The 23,295-nt window shown below is 43.3% G+C and overlaps 1 protein-coding gene across 4 annotated transcripts in view; it reads right to left on the minus strand.

The window, feature by feature from the left end:
* Positions 1-472: 472 nt before the first annotated feature.
* Positions 473-23,295, minus strand: part of celf3a (cugbp, Elav-like family member 3a) — a 32,277-nt gene continuing 9,454 nt past the window's right edge. Inside the window, exons 3-15 of one of the 4 annotated variants that reach the window (XM_029663734.2) lie at positions 22,855-23,126; positions 22,206-22,288; positions 8,058-8,106; positions 7,241-7,366; positions 6,797-6,876; positions 6,289-6,432; positions 5,936-6,071; positions 5,586-5,726; positions 5,311-5,370; positions 5,095-5,199; positions 4,758-4,901; positions 4,392-4,540; positions 474-2,547 (exon numbers count right to left, since the gene is read on the minus strand). In XM_029663734.2, the coding sequence (XP_029519594.1) occupies positions 4,413-4,540; positions 4,758-4,901; positions 5,095-5,199; positions 5,311-5,370; positions 5,586-5,726; positions 5,936-6,071; positions 6,289-6,432; positions 6,797-6,876; positions 7,241-7,366; positions 8,058-8,106; positions 22,206-22,288; positions 22,855-22,999 (1,341 nt within the window). In that variant the 5' untranslated portion in view covers positions 23,000-23,126 and the 3' untranslated portion in view covers positions 474-2,547; positions 4,392-4,412. Of the gene's footprint in view, positions 2,548-4,391; positions 4,541-4,757; positions 4,902-5,094; positions 5,371-5,585; positions 5,727-5,935; positions 6,072-6,288; positions 6,433-6,796; positions 6,877-7,240; positions 7,370-8,057; positions 8,107-22,205; positions 22,289-22,854; positions 23,127-23,295 lie in introns of all 4 variants that reach the window. The other 3 variants (XM_029663733.2, XM_029663732.2, XM_029663731.2) reach the window with 3 other exon arrangements.

Consider the following 23,295-nt stretch of genomic DNA (forward strand, 5'->3'; position numbering starts at 1 on the left):
GAGCGATTTCCTTCCTCTCCGGCAACGAAGTTAGGAAGGACGCCTGTATCTTTGTAGTGACTGGGTGTGTTGATACACTATCCAAAGCAGAATTAATAACTTCACCATTCTCAAAGGGATTTTCAATGCTGTTTTTTTTAACCATCTACCAATACAGTGGGTACCCTTCTTTGTGAGGCATTGGAAAATCTCCTTGGTTTTTGAGGTTGAATCTTCACTTGAAATTGACTGCTCAATGGAGGGCCCTTACAGTTAATTGTATGTGTGGGATACAGAGATGAGGTAGTAATTTAAAAAATCATGTTAAACACTATTGTTACACAGAGTGAGTCCATGCAGCTTATTATGTGACTTGTTAAGCACATTTTTACTCCTGAACGTATTTAGGCTTGCCATAATAAAGGGCTTAAATACTTATTGACTCAAAACATTTCAGCTTAATTTTTAATTTGTAAACATTTCTAAAAACATCATTCCACTTTGACATTATGGGGGTACTATGTGTAGGCCAGTGAACAAAACAATAATAAATAATCATTTGCACTTGAATTAATTTTTAAATTCAGGCTGAAACAAAATGTGGAAAAGTCCAGAGGTGTGAATTTCTGAAGGCACTCTATATTAGCTCTTTCAAATCAGGATTGAGGCAAAGATGAAGAGAGCAAAGTACAAAGAGAGATCCTTGATGAAAGCCTGCTCCAGATCGTTCAGGACCTCGGACTGGGGCGAAGGTTCACTTTCCAACAGGACAACGACCCTAAGCACACAGCCAAGAAAACGCAGGAGTGGCTTCGGGAACATGTCTCTGAATGCCCTTGAGTGGCTCAGCCAGAGCCCGGACTTGAACCCGATCGAACATCTCTGGAGATACCTGAAAATAGCTGGGCGAGTTGCTGCACCATCCAACCTGGCAGAGTGTGAGAGGATCTGCAGAGAAGAATGGGAGAAACTCCTCAAATACAGATGTGCCAAGCTTGTAGCGTCATACCCAAGAAGACTTGATGCTGTAATCACTGCCAAAGGTGCTTCAACAAAGTACTGAGTAAAGGGTCTGAATACTTATGTAAATGGAATATCTTTAAAAAAAAATTAAAAAAATAAATTAGCAAACATTTCTAAAAATCTGTTTTTGCTTTGTCATTGTGATATCGTGTGTAGGTTGCCCCCCCCCCAATTCAATTTAATACATTTTAGAATAAGGCTGTAACATAACAAAATTTGGAAAAAGGCAAGGGGTCTGAATACTTTCTGAAGGCACTGTAAAAATGGATTGTGATACTCAATGTTACTACTCAATGTTAGCATCTGAAACCAAAGCATTGGTATCTGTCTGTATATATAAACCAGTGTCATTTCGGAATTTGAGTGAACTATCCCTATAACATTGAGCTTTAAATAAATTACATTATAGCAGGAACAGCACGATCTAGTGGTCAGAACCTGGTAACATCAGGATGAAGGATGGGACATAAACTTAACAATTTTAATGACTTTCTCTGACCAGGTAAAAAAGAAAAAGAAAAAAAAGAAATGTGGGGTTGATTGGTTATGCTTTCATATGACAAGCAGGCTTCAGATATTTACTAACAGTGTAGTTTCCTACAGTAGAGTGAAAGCCAGGGAAAAACATATTTTGGGGTATGTATTTAAAAACCCACTGCTCTCTGTTGCACATCAATGCATATCCACATACGGACACATCATTTTCTAAATTTGACTTTATTTTTTCTTAAAGACATGTTTTAAAACAGCAATTGTAGGGAATAAATAATTAAACAATGATTTTTTGATAATTACATTTATGTAATTAAACATTCTACAATAAGTTTATCCATAGTCTTGTAGACCACAGGAATCTATTTTCTAAAATAAAATGAAGAAAAAAAAAGAAAAGAAAAAAATCGCCATTAACAAAAAAATTAAATGTAAAAAATGTAGATACAAAAATTCCACCCAATTACCTTCCCTCCCACCATTATGCCAATACCAGTAGTAGTGGTTATAATAACACATTTTCATTATTTGACTCCATTTAAAACAAAGATATGTACAGTGAGAAGAAGTTGATTTTCTTCCTGTTTAGTTACCCCTTCTATCATTTACTTTGAAATAATAAACTAAATCTACATACCAAATCGACCAATGGTAATCAATACAGAATATTATCCCCCCGATAAAGGTTACCATCCAACTTCTTCAACCCCAGACATTGCCCTTCCCCCTTACGTTATGGACCACAAACCACACTATACAGTAAAACCCTGTTCAGTAGAATAAGTGATATGCTTTTTCATGTAGACCTTGTAGCTGACAATACAGTTTGTACATAATATGACTGAATCCAGCTGTGGAATGGTATGTGTACTCAACCACCCACCACACGTTTGTTATTTTGTTGTTACAGATTTTTTTGTTATTGTTGCAGATACATATATTTATCATATTTTTCTGAGAAGTGTTGTTGCTCCCTGTGCTATACGGTTGGCGAAACAACCAAAAAGGCTGGAACGTCCCAAGCAGTTTCTTGATAGAACTCTTATATCTTCCCTGGGGAAGAGAGAGACAGAAAGAGAGGATGAATACAAAGAAACACAAATATTAAAATCGTTTAGATGAGCATATATATATGGAGTATGTTGACAGTCTTTGGAAGTATGGGAAAAACATCTGCAAACACGTTGGTTACACATATCACATGGATGTCCTCATTGATAACTACACAAGCACGCCTAGTGTCCATGCAACTCATACAGTGACAACCATACTGCTGCATTGGTGTGCATTTCTTCAATATTTGTATTGTTTTGGCAGGCAAATAAATGTCAAAACATGCACAAGAGGAATTCTGGGCGGTGTGGTTTTTGTATCTCTTCGTAATACTCGAGTCTAATGTTAAATCGCATTGACCAAACAATTGAGTCAAAGGAGATTCAAAATTCTTCTGAAATCATTTTCAGAGATAAGAGAACGTTTTTTTTTTTTTTTTTTAAGCTGTTAAGTCAAAGGTTCCTCGTGAGACCGTAGCCTATGGCTTTACGTTTGATCGGAAAATCGAAATAACCCAGAATTCCTACAGATGAATGCTGTTCCTCAGTCAGCAGCACATGTGACATGTCACAACGACAACCATACAGTTTTACCCAAACCCCCCCACATGAACGGTATCTCACGTGGTACACACACAACTACACACACACACACACACACACACACACTACTTTATTTATGAATTAATACACACAAGTACTTCGTGTGGATCCGCACACGCACATAGTATCATTATGTCACTAACTTGCACTGTAGGTCACAATCAGTCATACCAAAAACAAACAAAGTTCAGGCACTAAGTCACTTGGATTCAATTACGACTGCACAAAAACCCTGCACTCACCAAAACTAAAACAGCGACCAACTAAACATGGGGGATATGTAAGAATGATAATCATGACAAACAACAAAAAGGAAACGAATCAAAAAACAAAATCCAAAGAAAATATTTAGATACATGTTTGATTTACGGTTAATGCTTAATATTGCTCTGTGCAATGAAATAGATATATTGCAAAAAAATATATAATAGCCTGTCATGATAATCAATTGCTTACAAAATCTGAGGTACAGTGACAGTAATTTATCAGTGTTTGTAAGGATAAAAACAGGACAAAATAATAGAGGAAACTCACAACGCACCAAACACAATTCATGGTCGCCACAGCAACTCGCCATGCAGTTGAGCATGGTGAATAAAGGCAACGGCCAAAAATAAAATAGCTAAATGGCAACCATCACAGGCAATATCGCCACAGCAACCAACACAGGCCAATTAACTTACAACGCTGTGAGAGGAAGGTTTTTTTTAGCGGTTGCTAGGCAACCATAGCGACGTAGTCTCCACGATATATGTATGGACAGGACAGTCTTGAGTGTGGTATGATGTTTTTTTTCTCAGGAAAATGACATATGACACAGCACAAAAACAATAAATAAAAAGTAAAAAATAAATTAATGACGTATAATAGTTATTGTCTTCAACCTAATCATACAACACTTGTTAATGAAACATTTGTCTGGACTATATTAAATCTGCTTTTGAATAATGAAACATGTTGTCAATCCATTTGTCACGGCATTGGTATGGCCTTATCTCAACAAACCAAGTAGTCCTATGATTGTGTCTAAATGTAATGTTTTAAACAATTACTGCTTTTAGTAGACTGTCACCTTACTCATGTGTGGATCTGGTTCACTTATTTTATCCCAGTTGATAAGTCATTATTTTAATACTGAGCTTCCACAAAATTTTAACAAATGATCCCATAACCTACCTTTCACAGTTTCTCACTGCCTGTCAGTCCCCCTGACCCTCCATTCTCATCCCCCCCCTTGCTCACCTTCTCATCTCCCTTGCTCATTTAGTAGGGTCGGTTGGCATCCTTGGGCCTCTTGAGCTGCACCTTGAGCCTCTTCATGCCAATCTGGAAACCATTCATGGCCTGAATTGCCGTCTGAGCACTGGACGGGTTGTCAAAACTCACAAAACCTGAAGAGAAGCAAACAGAAGCAAAACCTTATGGCCAATTCTGTGAAAGTATTAAACTACGAGAAGGGAGTATAATCCTTCCCAGCATTGCCTCCTCCTCATAATTTACTATGTTCTCAATGTGGCACACTATTCCCTATGGGCCCCGGTCAAAAGTAGTGCACCGCCTACGGTATGGGGTGCCATTTGGGACACATCCGTTGTCGTCGTCACTCACCAAAGCACTTGCTCTGATTGGTGGCACGGTCAACAAAGACCTTTGCTGAGATGACGTTGCCGAAGGGGATGAACATTTGCAGCATCTCAGAGTCAGTGAACTCCTGAGGCAGGTGATAGATGAAGATGTTACACCCCTCAGGCCCTGAGAAGAAGAAGAAGAAGAAGAAGACAGTGGAAGGTTAGACCATCAAGGCTCCCTGAGGGGTTCTAACGTGACTTGAGATGATCAGGATGAGGTAGTGATTTTAGACTGTCTCACTCTGTGGGGGAACCAACATTGAACATAGTCAAAACGAGAGAATGCATAGAAGGGTGGACAAGTAAGTAGAAATCACCTTCTCGTTGTTGCAGTTGCTGAGGCTGCTGATGTTGCTGTGCAACCATTGTGTGTTGGTGTGGGAATGGCTGCCCCACCATTCCATAGGCAGAAGGGTAGGTTGCTGTGGGTGTGTTTGCATAAGTAAACATTAAGGACTGTTGAGAGGGCATTTCAAACCTAAAATTCCCTCCAGGAAATTTTAAGGACTCAAATGGACTCACTACTGTCCCACCTGTGTAGTGCTGCATCCCAGCGTACGCTTGCTGAAGAGGATCCAAAACTGGAGTTTGAGCTGAGAGAGAGAAAATCAAAGAAAAACAACAGCCCGATTTATCAACTGCTATACAAACATGCTTTTTTGGCGGGTGCTACATGCTCTAAATGGCATTTGGTGCCGTGCAACAGCTTACACCCTTAGTAAACGAACAAACATGCTAGATAAGGTTCATTTGCTTGCATTTTCATAATGATACTCTGATGGAAGCAAAGTCAGAGTAAGTGAGATACCTTGGTAAGAATGAACTCCATTGGTGTACAGGGTTTCAGACACTGACTGTCCATTGGGTGGAGCTGGGACTGGAGGGTAGCTGAGTGGTGGAGGCAGAGCAGGCACCGGTGTGGCTGCCATGGTGGGCGGAGTGCTGGTACCTGCACAGGACGACCGTTTAGGGGGACAGGCAGACACGGTGAAACAAAACGCAGGGACAAATGCAATAAAATGGAACCAAAAGCAGACAAAATGGGGCCAAGACTTTAGAGAAACGAAACGTATATATAAAGAGAGAAAGTGAGCCAAGCAGAGAATCCCGTGGGAGGGGATGAAAAGTGGCAGAGGACGGCAGCTTGTTATTAAGTACCTGAGGAGGTAGTGAGTGATGCGATGGGCGTGGCAATGAGGCTGCTCGGGTTGAGGGCAGCCAACTGCTGCATGGTGATGGTGGACACAGGAGACAAGTAGGCCGACTGGGCCACCAGAGCCTGCTGCTGCACCAGCTACAAAGAAGAAAAAAAGCGAAGGAGTCTCATTCACCGTCAGGATCACATCCCAAATGGCACCCTATCCCCTATAGTAGTGCACTACTTATGACCCGTATAAGAAATATCGGGTGCCATTTTGGGGTGTAGCCATTCACCACCAGTGTGTTGGCTTGAGTATTATGCTTGGGGTTCAGTACTATAATGCTTGGGGTTCAGTACTACTAGTACTCACTGCTTGTGTGTAGGCATTGTAAGCCCCGAGGTGTAAGGTCATGGGACTGATGACCCCCAGCTGGGACGCCACCTGCTGCATGCGCCTTATCCCTCGCTCCTTCTCAGAGTCGGCGAACTTCACCACCAGGCTGGAAGAGGCTCCCTGCGGGCAGAAAGGTGGACATTACACGGTGAAAATTACACACGTCACTGTACCAAATTACCTACATCACTGTTAACACAAGGACTGAGGAGCATACATTGTCTCCACTCCTATAAACTACAGTCTCTATGTCTAAATGACTGCTTTGGAGAGAGAGAGAGAGAGAGAGAGAGAGAGAGAGAGAGAGAGAGAGAGAATGCTATTCATTGTTAGACAGGTGTTTGAGAGGTGTTGTTAGAGAGAGAGAGAGAGAGAGAGAGGGGGAGAGAGAGAGAGAGAGGGAGAGGGAGATAGAGAGAGAGAGAGAGAGAGAGAGAGAGAGAGAGAGAGAGAGAGAGAGAGAGACTGTGTGTGACTGACTGACCGGTAGAGTGCGGCTCCCATGCAGAGTGCTGATGGCTGCCGCAGCCTCTGCATTGTTCTGGTACTTCACAAAGGCACAGCCTACAAAACATGACACATCGTTAAACCCTGGCCTCCCCTCACGTGACACGGCTACGGCCTACAAAGTGCATCTCACAATCGGCACTTCATCAGTTATAGCCACGTCATGAACCGTGGTCCACAAAACATTCACTACGTCATCAATCACAACCCATAAACTGCGTTTCCGCATCATTACCTATGCTCTATAAAACATGTTGCATCATCAGTCATGCCTCATACAACACAGAAAATCAAGCATCTATGCAGTACCACAAGTTTAGATGTGACCGATTCCTGACCTTAATGGTAATATTAGTGCTGTTGACGTGGCGGCGTCGATGTAAGGCTAAATGCTGCAGCGGTCAGTAATGGTGTGAGCTACCTTTGCTAGTGCCGTCAGGGCCGCGGAGCACGGTGCACTCTTCAATGTTCCCAAACTCCTCAAACATCTTCCTCACGTCCGCGTCAGACTGCTGCTTCCCCAGCATGCCCACAAACAGCTTCCTGTCTTCTAAGGGGAAGATGAGGTGAGGGGCCAAGATAGGAACGCAGAGAAAGGAATTTGGACATAGAGTGATGGGGGGGGGGGGCAGAGAGAGTGGTTGGTTGAGGCAGAGGCAAAATTGAATGATTATAATTGAATGATTTAATTGTTTTACATTGCTTCATAAACCCAATGTGTGTTAATCGATCAGCTAAATTGTTAGGCATTCATGTAGGGTGTTACAACATACAGTATGTTGATGCCTGTGACTATTGTGCTATAACCCTGCTATATACAGAAAAGGCCACCAGAGTGCAGTATCAAGGAATCGTGCTGCATAAAAGAGCACGATCTGGCTGTGACTGGAATGCTCCTTCGTCATCCACTGTTCTGTATGCTCGGTGACATAATGAAATACGCAGTTGGTTGAAATCCTTATTATAATTACTTTCTCTAGTCAGGCACTCAAATATTAAAGTAGTAGCATTCTTGAGTTACTCATTTTTCTAGAGGTATGGTTTAGAAGCAGAAGTTGCTCAGCAGCAGTGACGAGTGGCTATTTTTGTTGAAGCTGGGCGGGAAGCTGTTTCAGGCTTTTGTCTTGAGACATTGCAGTTGGTTTGAGACAGAGTGTTGTTTCAAAAGGGTAATATGTTAGACAGGTGTTTGAGAGGTGTTGTTTGAACAGGTGTTGCTATGGACGGATGTCTCTTACCCCCTCTGCCCTCGCTGTCTGCTGGCTTCACTTGAATGGGCCGGTTCATCTGAAATAGAAAGCCCACATTACATGGTCAGTAAGTAAGTTGCTCTTAACCCAAGGCACATCCATAATTAAGCAGATGCTTGTTTAGTTGCATATGTACTGTACATACATGCATATTGTGCATATGTAAGTAGAACACAAGAAAAAGAGCTGGAATGTGAGCTGGCCACTCCCTGGGCTTCTGATGAAGCCCTGCCTCGACCCATCACCCTCCTGGTTTACTGCTCTCCTTCTCCTCTCCTCTCATTCCCTATCAATTATATTCCCTCCCAGAGTCTGTCAGTGATACTGTTCAAGATCTCATTCACTTTTCTTGTCCCCCTCCCTCTCGTCTCTCAAACGCCCTTATCTAATCCTGTCCTCTATCGTTTCTTCTCTCCCTATCAGGCATTAAAAAAAAAACAGGAAAAGCACACACCCACGCGGGATTGGGCAAGTGATAAGATTAAGAATGCTCGCCGGCTAATCTGGATTACCAAAGCATGCTGGATTAGAATGGTGAAAGATTCTGAGCAGAGCGAGAGGGGGAAGGAGCTGTAGAGGAATGGATAGAATCAGAATCAGACCAGAATGAGGAGAGCGCAACCAAAACAAAGTAAGAATTAGACCAGAATGAGGAGAGCGCAACCAAAACAAAGTAAGAAACAGACCACCTTTCACACGTCATCAAAACCCAATCCGCAAAAATGACTTCACAACAGTTGTGGACCACGAACACAATCCTTGTAATGATGTAGGCGTAGCTAGGCACTTCAATGCTCTCTCTCAAATGTTTGGTGATGCAGTGAGAAGGAGAGCGGGTGGAGGGTGCAGAGAGGAAAGGGATTGGCGTGCAGAAAGGAGCGGGGCAGAGTGACAGTGTGTTACCGCTGGCTTAATGAAGGTCTTAATTATGGAGCTGGTGACATTTGAGCTAGTCACTGATCCCAGTCTCTGATTGATCAGTTGTGATCAGTCACTGGGAGACAGTATTGATCAGTGCAGCCGGGCCCTTGCCACCTGCATGCACAAACACCATCACCAGCAGGCCTGGTGTTTTCTGATGGAGAATGAGCCATTGATTATGACAATGAATTCGATGACCGTGTGGATTTGAGAAGCATCTGTTTACCGGGAAGGAATGAAAGCAGTAATTCAAACGCATGTGAACGTGGTGAATGTTTCCGGAAGTCAGTAAATAGAATAGAATTTTCTTCTCAGAGGTGATGTTTTTCTACACGCCTCAAAATGTTCGACAAAGTCACCTTGGATAAAGTCACCTGCTAAATGAGTTCATTTAATTTGCATCGGGTTAAAGATGACTGTAATAAAACACACAAAGCCAAAATATCACGTCTTAGCCAACACTTGGACTTCAATGACAACCTCATGACGCAACAATTGTTTGATAGATTGTTCGTATAAACCCGTCTCAAATCGAATTTCAGGATATTACAACAGCCTGAATAAAACAGAGTATACGTCATATAAACGCTAGGTTAGTCAATCTATGACTTGAGTGCTACCACGGTTACGATAAGGAGAGTAGAAGCAGAGCAGATGGCACAAGAGACAGGAATTAAGAGTATACAAGAGCAAGGCTTGGATCAGGGGGGAGGCCATCGAGGCAGTGGCACTCGACATCGGCACGGCAACCAGCCCTGCTCCTCTGACAAAGTCTCCACCTCGCATTGCGGTCACCATGACACCCTTGTGATGAGATCCACAGCAGGTAAACAAGGTTGCCCCGAACAACGCGCGTAGGAAAGGGGGAAAAAACGAATGACTAAAGGGTGGTACTAGGTTGAGAGACATTGGGATTATTAGGATGTGTATGTCGCGAGGGAGAAAGGATGCTTGGGGGAGAACTGGAATTTTAGGGACAAGGGGACATGGGATGGTGCCTGTTGCATTTAACTGCTGCCACAAGGGCAGATACTGTGGGGACCAAGAAAATGTCTCCACCTATTCCACTGTGCGAGCCGAGCCACTTCATACTTTTCCTCTTCTATATTTTCTCTGCAAATCAACAGGCTCATTTAAAAACAAAAAAAACAGCACAGATAAAATACAGCCAAAAGGCCAAACCGGCCGTATCTGTGACCCATTTTATCTCTCAATGTTCATGTTGCCGTTTTTTTTTTAATCGAAAGCTACAGTGACCTTATGATTATTTCTCAAACTCTACAAACACAGTGGCACAAACACAAATGTCCACACAGGCAGTCTGTAGACACATGCACCGTCTGTTCATGGCAGCCTCGTATGTATAAACACTCTTGCCTACATTGATGTGAGCACACACACAGTTAATTTTTCCCCCTGTGATGCCAAAAGGGATTTCGCTAGGATTACAGTATGAGATATTAAATCCATAGATCATCCAACCAAATCACAGCAAGACCCCTCCCCCACACCTGACCACATCCCCTCAATGCGCGCACACACACACACACGCTCATATTTATAGAGGAGCGTGAATGTGGGATGGGAGATGATAGCAGAGACAGGGTGTGTATATCCCTGTTAATCACATTCTTCATCACATTTCTCTCCTCTCTTGCCCTCTTCCAAACCAGAGGACAGCTCATAATCTCTGTCCCCTCCACTCGCTCACTGTATCAATAAGCCCCAAACAGGCTGCAGTGAAGAGGGTGACACATTTCTCTCTAATTCAAGTCCATTCTGCCCGTCTGCCCGAAAAGCAGTGACTGAAAGGTAAATATATCAGCGGAGACCATCTCCGTCTCTCTCAAGAGTGTGTACAGGGAGGGTGGGAGTGAGGGAAGGGGGGGCACAAAGACAATTTTCCCTTTCGCCTCCCTCCGCTCCATCACACAGCGCTGGTCATTGCATCGCGCCGGTTACCTAGCAACCTGGCATCCCTCGTCCCCACCGTCTCCTGGCAACGAGACCTGCGACTATAATCAACCCCCCATCACACACATACACCAGAACACAGATGTACACAGAACATGTACAGAGATAATTACAGAGCACAGAAAACACACAGGTGGAGACATAGGCTATATCTCTATTCGCAGATGCAAACAAAGCGAAAGAAATCTGACATAGAAAAACACTCAGGCACACAAAGAGATAAACAAAGCAACAAAGGCAGGCACAGAAAAAAAGGTACAATCGCAAACACAGATGGGAAATCTCCCTACGCGCACACACACGTCAACAATCTGTAATCAATGAGCAAGCCTGTCTTCAGTATGTCACTGCTGGTCATGCTCGGCCTGTTTACACATTCAGCGCTCTCTAGGGTGGGGTCATACATTGAAATACAACCTCGCTGCTTTTCTTCGTCCGAAGATACAGAGTATATCTCTAAAAGTAGAGATATATACGGAAGTAGGTACTGTACAGTCAGAGGCGAGTTGATTCTGAATCGTCAACCATTTTCTCTGTGCATAATGTTGGAAGTATATGTCAACCATATGTTATGTTTGTCCATATTGCACAGGGGTAAAAAACTACAATTGTGGGAGCTGGACTTGTTTTCATAGAGCTGCGTCCTAGTTTTTTTTTTTTTAGGTTTAGTCAGTTTAATTCCACCTAAGTGCGATATATATAGAGATGCATGTCCATCAGATTAAACGCTGGCCCTGCTCTGTGCGCCTGAGTTCACAGAGCCTGAGGAGTTGTCATAAGAGCCCCTTTCCCCTCCACATACACGCACACACACTCGTACCCCCCACCCCCCGACAAAACACCATAGTTCTCTGTAACAGATGTCTGTATTTAAGCTGATAAACGTACTGCCTCAATGCACCCTCGTCCCACAACCCCCACTGACCCACCCCCACCCGCTGCTCATGTCAAACTTTCATTAATTTCTTACCCCATCCCCCACCCTTCTCCCCACCATTCATCCAATTTCTCTTCAATTCACACCCATTTACCCTCCTCGCAAATTGAATCTATTCTACATTCATCCCTACAGTCTCCCCAAGTGACAGCTGTTGAGTCTTTCTACAGTGTGCATGACATCTGTACTATCCCTTGGCTTGCACACATTGATATCAGCCCGTAATTATATGCATACATATGCAAATGTACACACACACTTTAATAGATCAATCAGATAAGTGTGCTCAGATATGCACTCGTTATAATAATCATCCCTGGTCAGACTACTCACTGCTTTTAATGCTTACACACAGCACATAGAACAAATAGGCGACCCCACAGGCATACTGTGTATACACACACACACACACACACACACACACACACACACACACACACACACACACACACACACACACACACACACACACACACACACACACGAAGTCAGAAGTTTACATACACTTAGGTTGGAGTCATTAAAACTTGTTTTTCCAACCACTCCACAAATTTCTTGTTAAACTATAGTTTGGCGAGTCGGGTTTAGGACATCTATTTTGTGCATGATGTGAAGTAATTTTTCCAACAATTGTTTACAGACAGATTATTTCACCGTATCACAATTCCAGTGGGTCAGAAGTTTACATCCACTAAGTTGACTGTGCCTTTAAAAAGATTGGAAAATTCCAGAAAATGATGGCATGGCTTTAGAAGCTTCTGATAGGCTAATTGACATCATTTGAGTCAATTGGCGGTGTAACTGTGGATGTATTTCAAGGCCTACCTTCAAGCTCAGTGCCTCTTTGCATGACATCATGGGAAAATCAAAAGAAATCAGCCAAGACCTCAGAAAAAAACTTTTAGACCGCCAAGGCTCATCCTTGGGAGCAATTTCCAAACGCCTGAAGGTACCACGTTCATCTTTACAAACAATAATACGCAAGTATAAACACCATGGGACCACGCAGCCATCATACCACTCAGGAAGGAGACGCATTCTGTCTCCTAGAGATGAACGTACTTTGGTGCGAAAAGTGCAAATCAATCCCAGAACAACAGCAAAGGACCTTGTGAAGATGCTGATACAAAAGTATCTATATTCACAGTAAAACGAGTCCTATATCGACATAACCTGAAAGGCCGCTCAGCAAGGAAGAAGCCACTGCTCCAAAACCGCCAATAAAAAGCCAAACTATGGTTTGCAACTGCACATGGGGACAAAGATCATACTTTTTGGAGAAATGACCTCAAGCATACTTCCAAAGTTGTGGCAAAATGACTTAAGGACAACAAAGTCACGGTATTTGAGTGGCCATCACAAAGCCCTGACCTCAATCCTATAGAACATTTGTGGGCAGAACTGAAAAAAAGTGTGCAAGCAAGGAGGCCTACAAACCTGACTCAGTTACAGCAGCTCTGTCAGGAAGAATGGGCCAAAATTCACCCAATTTATTGTCGGAAGCTTGTGGAAGGCTACCCGAAACATTTGACCCAAGTTAAACAATTTAAAGGCAATGCTACCAAATACTAATTGAGTGTATGTAAACTTCTGACCCACTGGGAAAGTGATGAAATAAATAAATAATTCTCTCTACTATTATTCTGACATTTCACATTTTTTAAATAATGTGGTGATCCTAACTGACGGTGATTTTTTACAAGGATTAAATGTCAGCAATTGGGAAAATTGAATTTAAATGTATTTGGCTAAGCTGTATGTAAACTTTCGACTTCAACTGTACGTACGTACGTATGTATGCATGCACACTGCTCAAAAAAATAAAGGGAACACTAAAATAACACATCCTAGATCTGAATGAATGAAATATTCTTATGAAATACTTTTTTCTTTACATAGTTGAATGTGCTGACAACAAAATCACACAAAAATGATCAATGGAAATCAAATTTATCAACCCATGGAGGTCTGGATTTGGAGTCACACTCAAAATTAAATTGGAAAACCACACTACAGGCTGATCCAACTTTGATGTAATGTCCTTAAAACAAGCCAAAATGAGGCTCAGGAGTGTGTGTGGCCTCCACGTGCCTGTATGACCTCCCTACAACGCCTGGGCATGCTCCTGATGAGGTGGCAGATGGTCTCCAGAGGGATCTCCTCCCAGACCTGGACTAAAGCATCCGCCAACTCCTGGACAGTCTGTGGTGCAACGTGGCGTTGGTGGATGGAGCGAGACATGATGTCCAAGATGTGCTCAACTGGATTCAGGTCTGAGGAATGGGCGGGCCAGTCCATAGCATCAATGCCTTCCTCTTGCAGGAACTGCTGACACACTCCAGCCACATGAGGTCTAGCATTGTCTTGCATTAGGAGGAACCCAGGGCCAACCGCACCAGCATATGGTCTCACAAGGGGTCTGAGGATCTCATCTCGGTACCTAATGGCAGTCAGGCTACCTCTGCTGAGCACATGGAGGGCTGTGTGGCCCCCCAAAGAAATGCCACCCCACACCATGACTGACCCACTGCCAAACTGGTCATGATGGAGAATGTTGCAGGCAGAAGAACGTTCTCCACGGCGTCTCCAGACTCTGTCACGTGCACCATGTGAACCTGCTTTCATCTGTGAAGAGCACAGGGCGCCAGTGGCAAATTTGCCAATCTTGGTGTTCTCTGGCAAATGCCAAAGGTCCTGCACGGTGTTGGTCTGCAAGCACAACCCCCACCTGTGGACATCGGGCCCTCATACCACCCTCATGGAGTCTGTTTCTGACCGTTTGAGCAGACACATGCACATTTGTGGCCTGCTGGAGGTAATTTTGCAGGGCTCTGGCAGTGCTCCTCCTTGCACAAAGGCGGAGGTAGCGGTCCTGCTGCTGGGTTGTTGCCCTCCTACGGCCTCCTCCACGTCTCCTGATGTACTGGCCTGTCTCCTGGTAGCGCCTCCATGCTCTGGACACTACACTGACAGACACAGCAAACCTTCTTGCCACAGCTCGCATTGATGTACCATCCTGGATGAGCTGCACTACCTGAGCCACTTGTGTGGGTTGTAGACTCCGTCTCATGCTACCACTAGAGTGAAAGCACCGCCAGCATTCAAAAGTGACCAAAACATCAGCCAGGAAGCATAGGAACTGAGAAGTGGTCTGTGGTCCCCACCTGCAGAACCACTCCTTTATTGGGGGTGTCTTGCTAATTGCCTATAATTTCCACCTTTTGTCTATTCCATTTGCACAACAGCATGTGAAATTTATTGTCAATCAGTGTTGCTTCCTAAGTGGACAGTTTGATTTCACAGAAGTGTGATTGACTTGGAGTTACATTGTGTTTTTTAAGTGTTCCCTTTATTTTTTTGAGCAGTGTATGTATGTATGTATGTATGTATGTATGTATGTATGTATGTATGTATGTATGTATGTATGTATGTATGTATGTCACCTACAAAAACGCAAGATTTCTGGCTCTCACAGACCTGTAACTTCTTTAAGAGGCTCCTCTGTCCTCCACTCGTTACCTGTATTAATGGCACCTGTTTGATCTTATCAGTATAAAAGACACCTGTCCACAACCTCAAACAGTCACACTCCAAACTCCACTATGGCCAAGACCAAAGAGCTGTCAAAGGACACCAGAAACAAAATTGTAGACCTGCACCAGGCTGGGAAGACTGAATCTGCAATAGGTAAGCAGCTTGGTTTGAAGAAATCAACTGTGGGAGCAATTATTAGGAAATGGAAGACATAAAAGACCACTGATAATCTCCCTCGATCTGGGGCTCCACGCAAGATCTCACCCCGTGGGGTCAAAATGATCACAAGAACGGTGAGCAAAAATCCCAGAACCACACGGGGGGGACCTAGTGAATGACCTGCAGAGAGCTGGGACCAAAGTAACAAAGCCTACCATCAGTAACATACTACGCCGCCAGGGTCTCAAATCCTGCAGTGCCAGACGTGTCCCCCTCCAGTACATGTCCAGGCCCGTCTGAAGTTTGCTAGAGAGCATTTGGATGATCCAGAAGAATATTGGGAGAATGGCATATGGTCAGATGAAACCAAAATGGAACTTTTTGGTAAAACCTCAACTCGTCGTGTTTGGAGGACAAAGAATGCTGAGTTGCATCCAAAGAACCCCATACCTACTGTGAAGCATGGGGGTGGAAACATCATGCTTTGGGGCTGTTTTTCTGCAAAGAGACCAGGACGACTGATCCGTGTAAAGGAAAGAATGAATGGGGCCATGTATCGTGAGATTTTGAGTGAAAACCTCAGCAAGGGCATTGAAGATGAAACGAGGCTGGATCTTTCAGCGTGATAATGATCCCAAACACACCGCCCGGGCAACGAAGGAGTGGCTTCATAAGAAGCATTTCAAGGTCCTGGAGTGGCCTAGCCAGTCTCCAGATCTCAACCCCATAGAAAATCTTTGGAGGGAGTTGAAAGTTGTGTTGCCCAGCAACAGCCCCAAAACATCACTGCTCTAGAGGAGATCTGCATGGAGGAATGGGCCAAAATACCAGCAACAGTGTGTGAAAACCTTGTGAAGACTTACAGAAAACATTTGACCTCTGTCATTGCCAACAAAGGGTATATAACAAAGTATTGAGATAAACTTTTGTTATGGACCAAATACTTAATTTCCACCATAATTTGCAAATAAATTCATTAAAAATCCTACAATGTGATTTTCTGGATTTTTTTTCTCATTTTGTCTGTCATAGTTGAAGTGTACCTATGATGAAAATTACAGGCCTCTCTCATCTTTTTAAGTGGGAGAGCGTCACAATTGGTGGCTGACTAAATACTTTTTTGCCCCACTGTATGTATGTATGTATGTATGTATGTATGTATGTATGTATGTATGTATGTATGTATGTATGTATGTATGTATATAATAGACACACACAGTGTGTATGCTCAATTGTTAGTCATAAATTAATTCATTTTCAGACTATTCACAAAATAATGTGTCTGACTCATGGCTGAGTAAAATGTCAAGCTTAGTCAGACGTTAAAAAAAAACATTTTTTAGGGAGAGCGTCTATTCTTTATGAAGATCTTTAAAAAAAGAAAAAAAGAAGCTCTGACGAAGCTAAATAAACTATTGATACTGACAAGAGCAGTGTGTACGTTCTTATTTCCTTTATGAAGACGTCAACATCTCCAGTCCACATCTCTGGATGTTTTCTTCCCTATCACACACACTCCATCCCCCCTTCAGCAAACCATGTCAGTCTGAACACCTGCCCTCCCCCTCCCCCACAAGACACACACAGTCACACGTAGTCTCATTCCATCTCTGGAGACATGCCCCAGCAATCTGCACACCAAAAAAAATGAAGTGTATGTACAGTTCATTATTCAAAATTAGTCCTAAAATATTGGAATATCATTCACAGGCAGACTTCACTAAATCCATCGTCACCTGGTTATTTCTTGCTAATGAAGGGCAATGTCCGGTTCTGATTTCAGTGAAACATTATCATAACAAAGCACTGAAACAAGCATTTGACCCTTACCAGTGGGGATGACTATTGTGAAAGCACATACAATCTAGATCCAAAATGTAGATAAAGGGGGATCAAGGAAAGGGGATATATAGGTCATATTCTATTTGTGAGTTGGTCCATGTCGTGTCTGTAGGGTCATGTTTATCCGTCTCCAGCCGCTGTACCAGTGAAGTTGACCAGACACACTGGGATGGCAACAAAACAGAATTCAGACAGCGAGAGATCGCAGCGGGGAGATGGAGAAACAGAGGAGACAGGAGGACATGAGTACAAGACGGGAGGAGAGAGAGAGACCAGCAGATTCTCCTTTTGACACTATCCTCTGCCTCCATGTCGGTGAGACGGAGTGTCTCTCACCTGAAATTAAACTCAGATCAGACCATATGTTCATCCTGCCATCCTTTCACCCCCCCCCCCTTACTCCTTTTTACATCTACCTTTTGGCCGTAGTTGTGTATTGTGAGGACATTTAAAAGCACTGACATTTCCCACCATGGCAGGCAGCGTATAGCTCACTACAGACAGAGGGATGTTGAATATAAATGCACAAGGAAAGGAGGAGAGAGATAATGACATGCTTCAGCTTTCTGTATTCAGAAGCGCATTGGTGTATTCGTGTCTTACAATTACTTTCATGTTTTTTCCTTTATAGCGTCCCTGACAAGGGGATGGTGAAGTTAATTATTCTCTGGCAGTGCAGGTGCTATTAGATAACGATTACACCACAGCTGGTAGTGGGGGTGGGGATACTACTTGTGGGGGTGGGGTAGTCAGTGTCTAGCTAATAAGGTGGTTTTCATCATTGCGGGGGTTGGGATGGGGGACACAAGGGGGAGGTTGTTCTTGGACGGTTGTACATGGCTTAGGTGAGAAGGTCTGGGAAGCGAGTCACTGGGGAGATGGACGGGGGAGACGGGGTTTAACGACGGGGAACCTGCCTGCTGATCCTCTCTGAGAGGTCAGGAAGGCCAGACTACTGTCATGCTAATAATAGGATTTACAGTATATTGCTGCTAGTGCTAACTCTACCTCTCTGGCTCCCAAATGCCCCTCACTGTCTCAGCTTGCGAGTAAGCATTTCATTGTACTGAGTACACTACGCTGTGTCCTGGGCGAATGACAAATAAAACTTTGATTTGGCCCACTACCATCTTAAAATGGGAATACTGGTAATAAAACCCAACAAAAGAATACAACTCAGTAAACCTCAATAAAAAGAAGAGGGAGATATTGAGAGGAGGCAAGGTGAGTGGAGGAGGAAAGCAGGTTTGTCCAATAATAATTCCTAGCTGTGTTGCATATAGCCTATTTAGAGTCCCAAATGGTGGCCCCTATTCCCTGCATAGGGCACTACTTTTGACCAGAACCCTATGGGCCCTGGTCAAAAGTAGTGCAGTACATACAGTACCTACAGAAAGTATTCATAATCCTTGACACATTTTGTTGTGTTACAGCCTGAATTCAAAATGGATTAAATATATTCTCACCCATCTATGACAGAGAGAAAACATGTTTTTAGAAATGTTAGCTCATTTATTTAAAATGAAATACAGAAATCACTCATTTAAATAAGTATTCATACCCCTTTGCTATGACACTCCAAATTGAACTTAGGTGCATACAATCTCCTTGAGATGTCACTACAACATGGAGTCCACATGTGTCCAATTCAATTGTTTGGACATGATTTAGAAAAAGAACACCTGTCTAGATAAGGTTCCACAGTTGACAGTGCATGTCAGAGTAGAAACTATACCATATAGAGTCCAAGGAACTGTCCATAGAGCTCCGAGATATATTGTGATAAGGCATATATCTGGGGAAGGGTATAAAACAATTTATACAGGGTTTGAGTGTTTCTAAGAGCACAGGTGTTGTCAATCATTGGGAAATGAAAAAAATATTGAACTTACCAGACTGCCTAGAGCTGGCCGTCCAACCAAACTGAGCAACCGAGCCAGAAGGACCTTGGTCTGGGAGGTGACCAAGAACCCAATAACCACTGACAGAACTACAGAGTTCATTGGCTGAGATGAGATAACCTGCCAGAAGGACAGTCTCTACAGCACTTTTACCAACCTGGGCTTTATGGTAGATTGGCCAAATGGACGCCACTCATTAGAAAAAGGAACATGACAGCACACCTGGAGTTTACCAAAAGGCACATAAAAGACATAAGGCAAATGATTCTGTGGTCCGATGAGACACACATTTAACTCTCTGGTCTGAATGCAAAGCGTTATGTCTGGTGAAAACCATGCAGAGCTCATCACCCATCTAACACCATCCCTGCTGTAAAGTATGGTGGCGGCAGCATCATGCTATGGGGATGCTTTTCAGCAGCAGGGACTGGGAGACTAAGGATAGAAGGAACAATGAATGGAGCCAAATACAGGCAAATCCTTGATAAGAACCCGCTTCAGAGAGCAAACGACCTTAGACTAGGGGGGAAGATTTACGTTCTAACAGGACAATGACCCCAAGCATACAGCCAAAGCAACGCTGGAATGGCTTCAGAACAAGAATATTCAAGTCCTTGAGTGGCCCAGCCAATCCCATTGAAAATCCGTGGAAAGGCTTGAAGATTGCTTTTCACCGCCGCTCCTACCTCTAAACATAACAGAGCTTGAGAAAATCTGCAAGAAAGAATGGGAGAAAATCCCCAAATCCAGATGTGCAAAGCTGATACAGACACACCCAGGACGACAAAACAGAACCAGTCAAAAGTTTGGACACACCTACTCATTTCAAGGTTTTTTTTATTTTTTACATTGTAGAATAATAGTGAAGAGAACAAAACTATTGAATAACACATATGGAATCATGTAGAAACCCCAAAAAGTGTTAACTGTAAAATATATATTATATTTTATATTCTTCAAAGTAGCCACCCTTTGCCTTGATGACAGCTTTGCACACTCTTGGCATTCTCTCAACCAGCTTCTGAGGGAATGCTTTTCCAACAGTCTTGATGGAGTTCCCATATATGCTGAGCATTTGTTGGCTGCTTCTCCTTCACCCTGCGGTCCGACTCATCCCAAACCATCTCAATTTGGTTTAGGTTGGGTGATTGTGGAGGCCAGGTCATCTGATGCAGCACCATCACTCTCCTTCTTGGTCAAATAGCCCTTACACAGCCTGGAGGTGTGTTTTGGGTCATTGTCCTGTTGAAAAACAAATGGTAGTCCCACTAAACCCAAACCATAAGGGATGGCGTATCGTTGCAGAATGCTGTGGTTGCCATGCAGATTAAGTGTGCCTTGAATTCTAAATAAATAACAGACAGTGCCATCAGCAAAGCACCCCCACACCACATCCTCCATGCTTCACGGTGGGAACCACACATGCGGAGATCATCCGTTCACCTACTCTGCATCTCACAAGACACAGCGTTTGGAACAAAAAATGTCAAATCTGGACTCATCAGACCAAAAGACAGATTTCCACCGGTCTATTGCTCGTGTTTCTTGGCCCAAGCAAGTCTCTTCTTATTGGTGTCCTGCAGTAGTGGTTTCCATGAAGGCCTGATTCATGCAGTCTCCTCTGATCAGTTGATGTTGAGATGTGTCTGTTACTTGAACTCTGAAGAATTTATTTTCCAGATTGACTGACCTTCATGTCTTAAAGTAATGGACTGTTGTTTCTCCTTGCTTATTTGAGCTGTTCTTGCCATAATATACCACCCCTACCTTGTCACAATACAATTGATTGACTCAAACGCATTAAGGAAAGAAATTCCAGAAATTAACGTTTAACAAGGCCCACCTGTTAATTTACATGCATTCCAGGCTCACCTCATGAAGCTGGTTGAGAGAATGCCAAGAGTGTGCAAAGCTGTCATCAAGGCAAAGGGTGGCTACTTTGAAGAATCTCAAAAAATATGTATATATTTTGATTTTTTGAACACTTTTTTGGTTACTACATGTGTTATTTCATAGTTATGTCTTCACTATTATTCTACAATGTAGAAAATAGTAAAAATAAAGAAAAACCCTTGAATGAGCAAGTGTGTCAACTTTTGAATGGTACTGTATATAAATTAGATCTGTTTTTCATTTTCAATAAATTTGTAAAAAAAATAAATGTTAAACACGTTTTCACTGTCATTATGGGATATTGTGTCTAGATGGGTAACAACAAAATGTGGATTATGTCAAGGGGTATGAATACTTTATGAAGCCACCGGAGGCAATAGCATTCGGAACGCAATACTCGTCTGTTTCTATAGAGACTGCCGAGAGAGAGCGCCTGTCATGTCACATTCTGCTCCATAAATGTCACTTGGCAGCACACCTGCTGCCTGGTTATGCTAAACAAGCTGCTCTAACTTTGATTTCGAATGTGCGGGACGCGAGAGAGGGCAAAGTAACTCCGGCATGCCCCTAAGCTGTCACTCCCAACTCACCAAGACGTAGGATGATGACTAAGACGCTGACTGGATGCGCCATGTACAGGGAAATATAGGAAAGCTGCCCCTGACCTTCCTCTTGGGCAAATCAACTCAAAGGGAAGTGGAGCTCACATGTCAGAGTGAGTTATTTTTTTTCTGTGGCACACTGTTGTGTCTATGTGTGTGTGTGTAGTGCAGTGAGGTAGACTGCCACTTGTTCCGCCTTGTGCTCATGGGAATGGTTGCGTCCCAAATGGGACCCGATTTTCCTACGTAGTACTAGTGCACTAATTTTGACCAGGGCCCATACGGCTCTAGCCAATAGTGCACTACATAGGGAACAGGATGCCATTTGGGACTCGACCAGTGTGTGCTGTTGAACGTCAGAGAGAGCACTCACCCCTGGTAGCGTCTTCTGCTCGTGCAGTGCATTCTGGGCCTTGAGGGCAGACTCTCGTTCGCAGTATGTCAGGAAGGCACAGCCTGGTGGGAGGATTGAGGGTTCATTATACCATTAAACAAAGATCGGTGCATAACACTAGGTCTATAAGTGGAATGTATTAGTTTACCGTGATGCAACAAATGGGCAGAGAGAAAATGCAGCAGCTTGCACTGTGACTTTTAATATTCTGTTGTAGAAAATAAATGAATATAGGCTACTAAGCCTATGGACGGGCGAAGTTACATTTTCTACAATGACACCCATTCCCTATATAGAGCACTACTTTAACCAGAGCCCTATGGGCCCTTGTCAAAAGTAGTACACTACATACAGAATAGGGTGCCATTTGAGATGTAACCATTGCTTCAGCTGGTACAACCACAAAGACAAGCTGGAAGGTGCACTGATGAAACACATTTACTGTTGGCCAGAAAGGACTTAACTGCCAGTGGCCATGCACCTGTTACATAGGTCTCGTAGCCTAAATATGCTCAGTCATATAGCCTAAACAACGTCTAATCCCTGACAGCAGGACTATGTATTGTAACTAAGTATTTCCGTGCGCTCTACAGCCTAGCCTATACAGTGTTGTCTCCTCTCCCCTTACCTTTGTGCATCCCCGTGTACTTGTCCTTTATCACTGTCAACTCATAGATTTTCCCGAACTGTTCGAAGATCGGTTTCAAGTCCTTCTCCTCAAGATTTCGGGGTATCTGCCCAACGAAGAGCTTGATTGCGTCGGCCTCCTTCATTGACACGGTGTGGGAGCGGGGATGTGCGCACCGAGGACGGACACTGGAAATGTGGTCAGAATGAGCGGGGAGGACCTATAGATCTTCGGACAATGTGGAGATGACGGGCGAAGGTTTCAACTCGGTCCTGGAGACGAGGAGAGCGAGGGAAGGTGTTTAGAACACAACGACAGAGGAACAGATGAGAAGAAGAGGTCTAGTCTAAATTATTCATTTATTCTTCAAATGCATAGCTACTTTAATTTTCTTTCAATGTTTTGAATAGCAGGAGCTATCACGGTCATCGGTTGGTATAG

This window comes from Oncorhynchus nerka, linkage group LG7, assembly GCF_034236695.1.
Source record: "Oncorhynchus nerka isolate Pitt River linkage group LG7, Oner_Uvic_2.0, whole genome shotgun sequence".
Lineage (NCBI taxonomy): Eukaryota > Metazoa > Chordata > Actinopteri > Salmoniformes > Salmonidae > Oncorhynchus > Oncorhynchus nerka.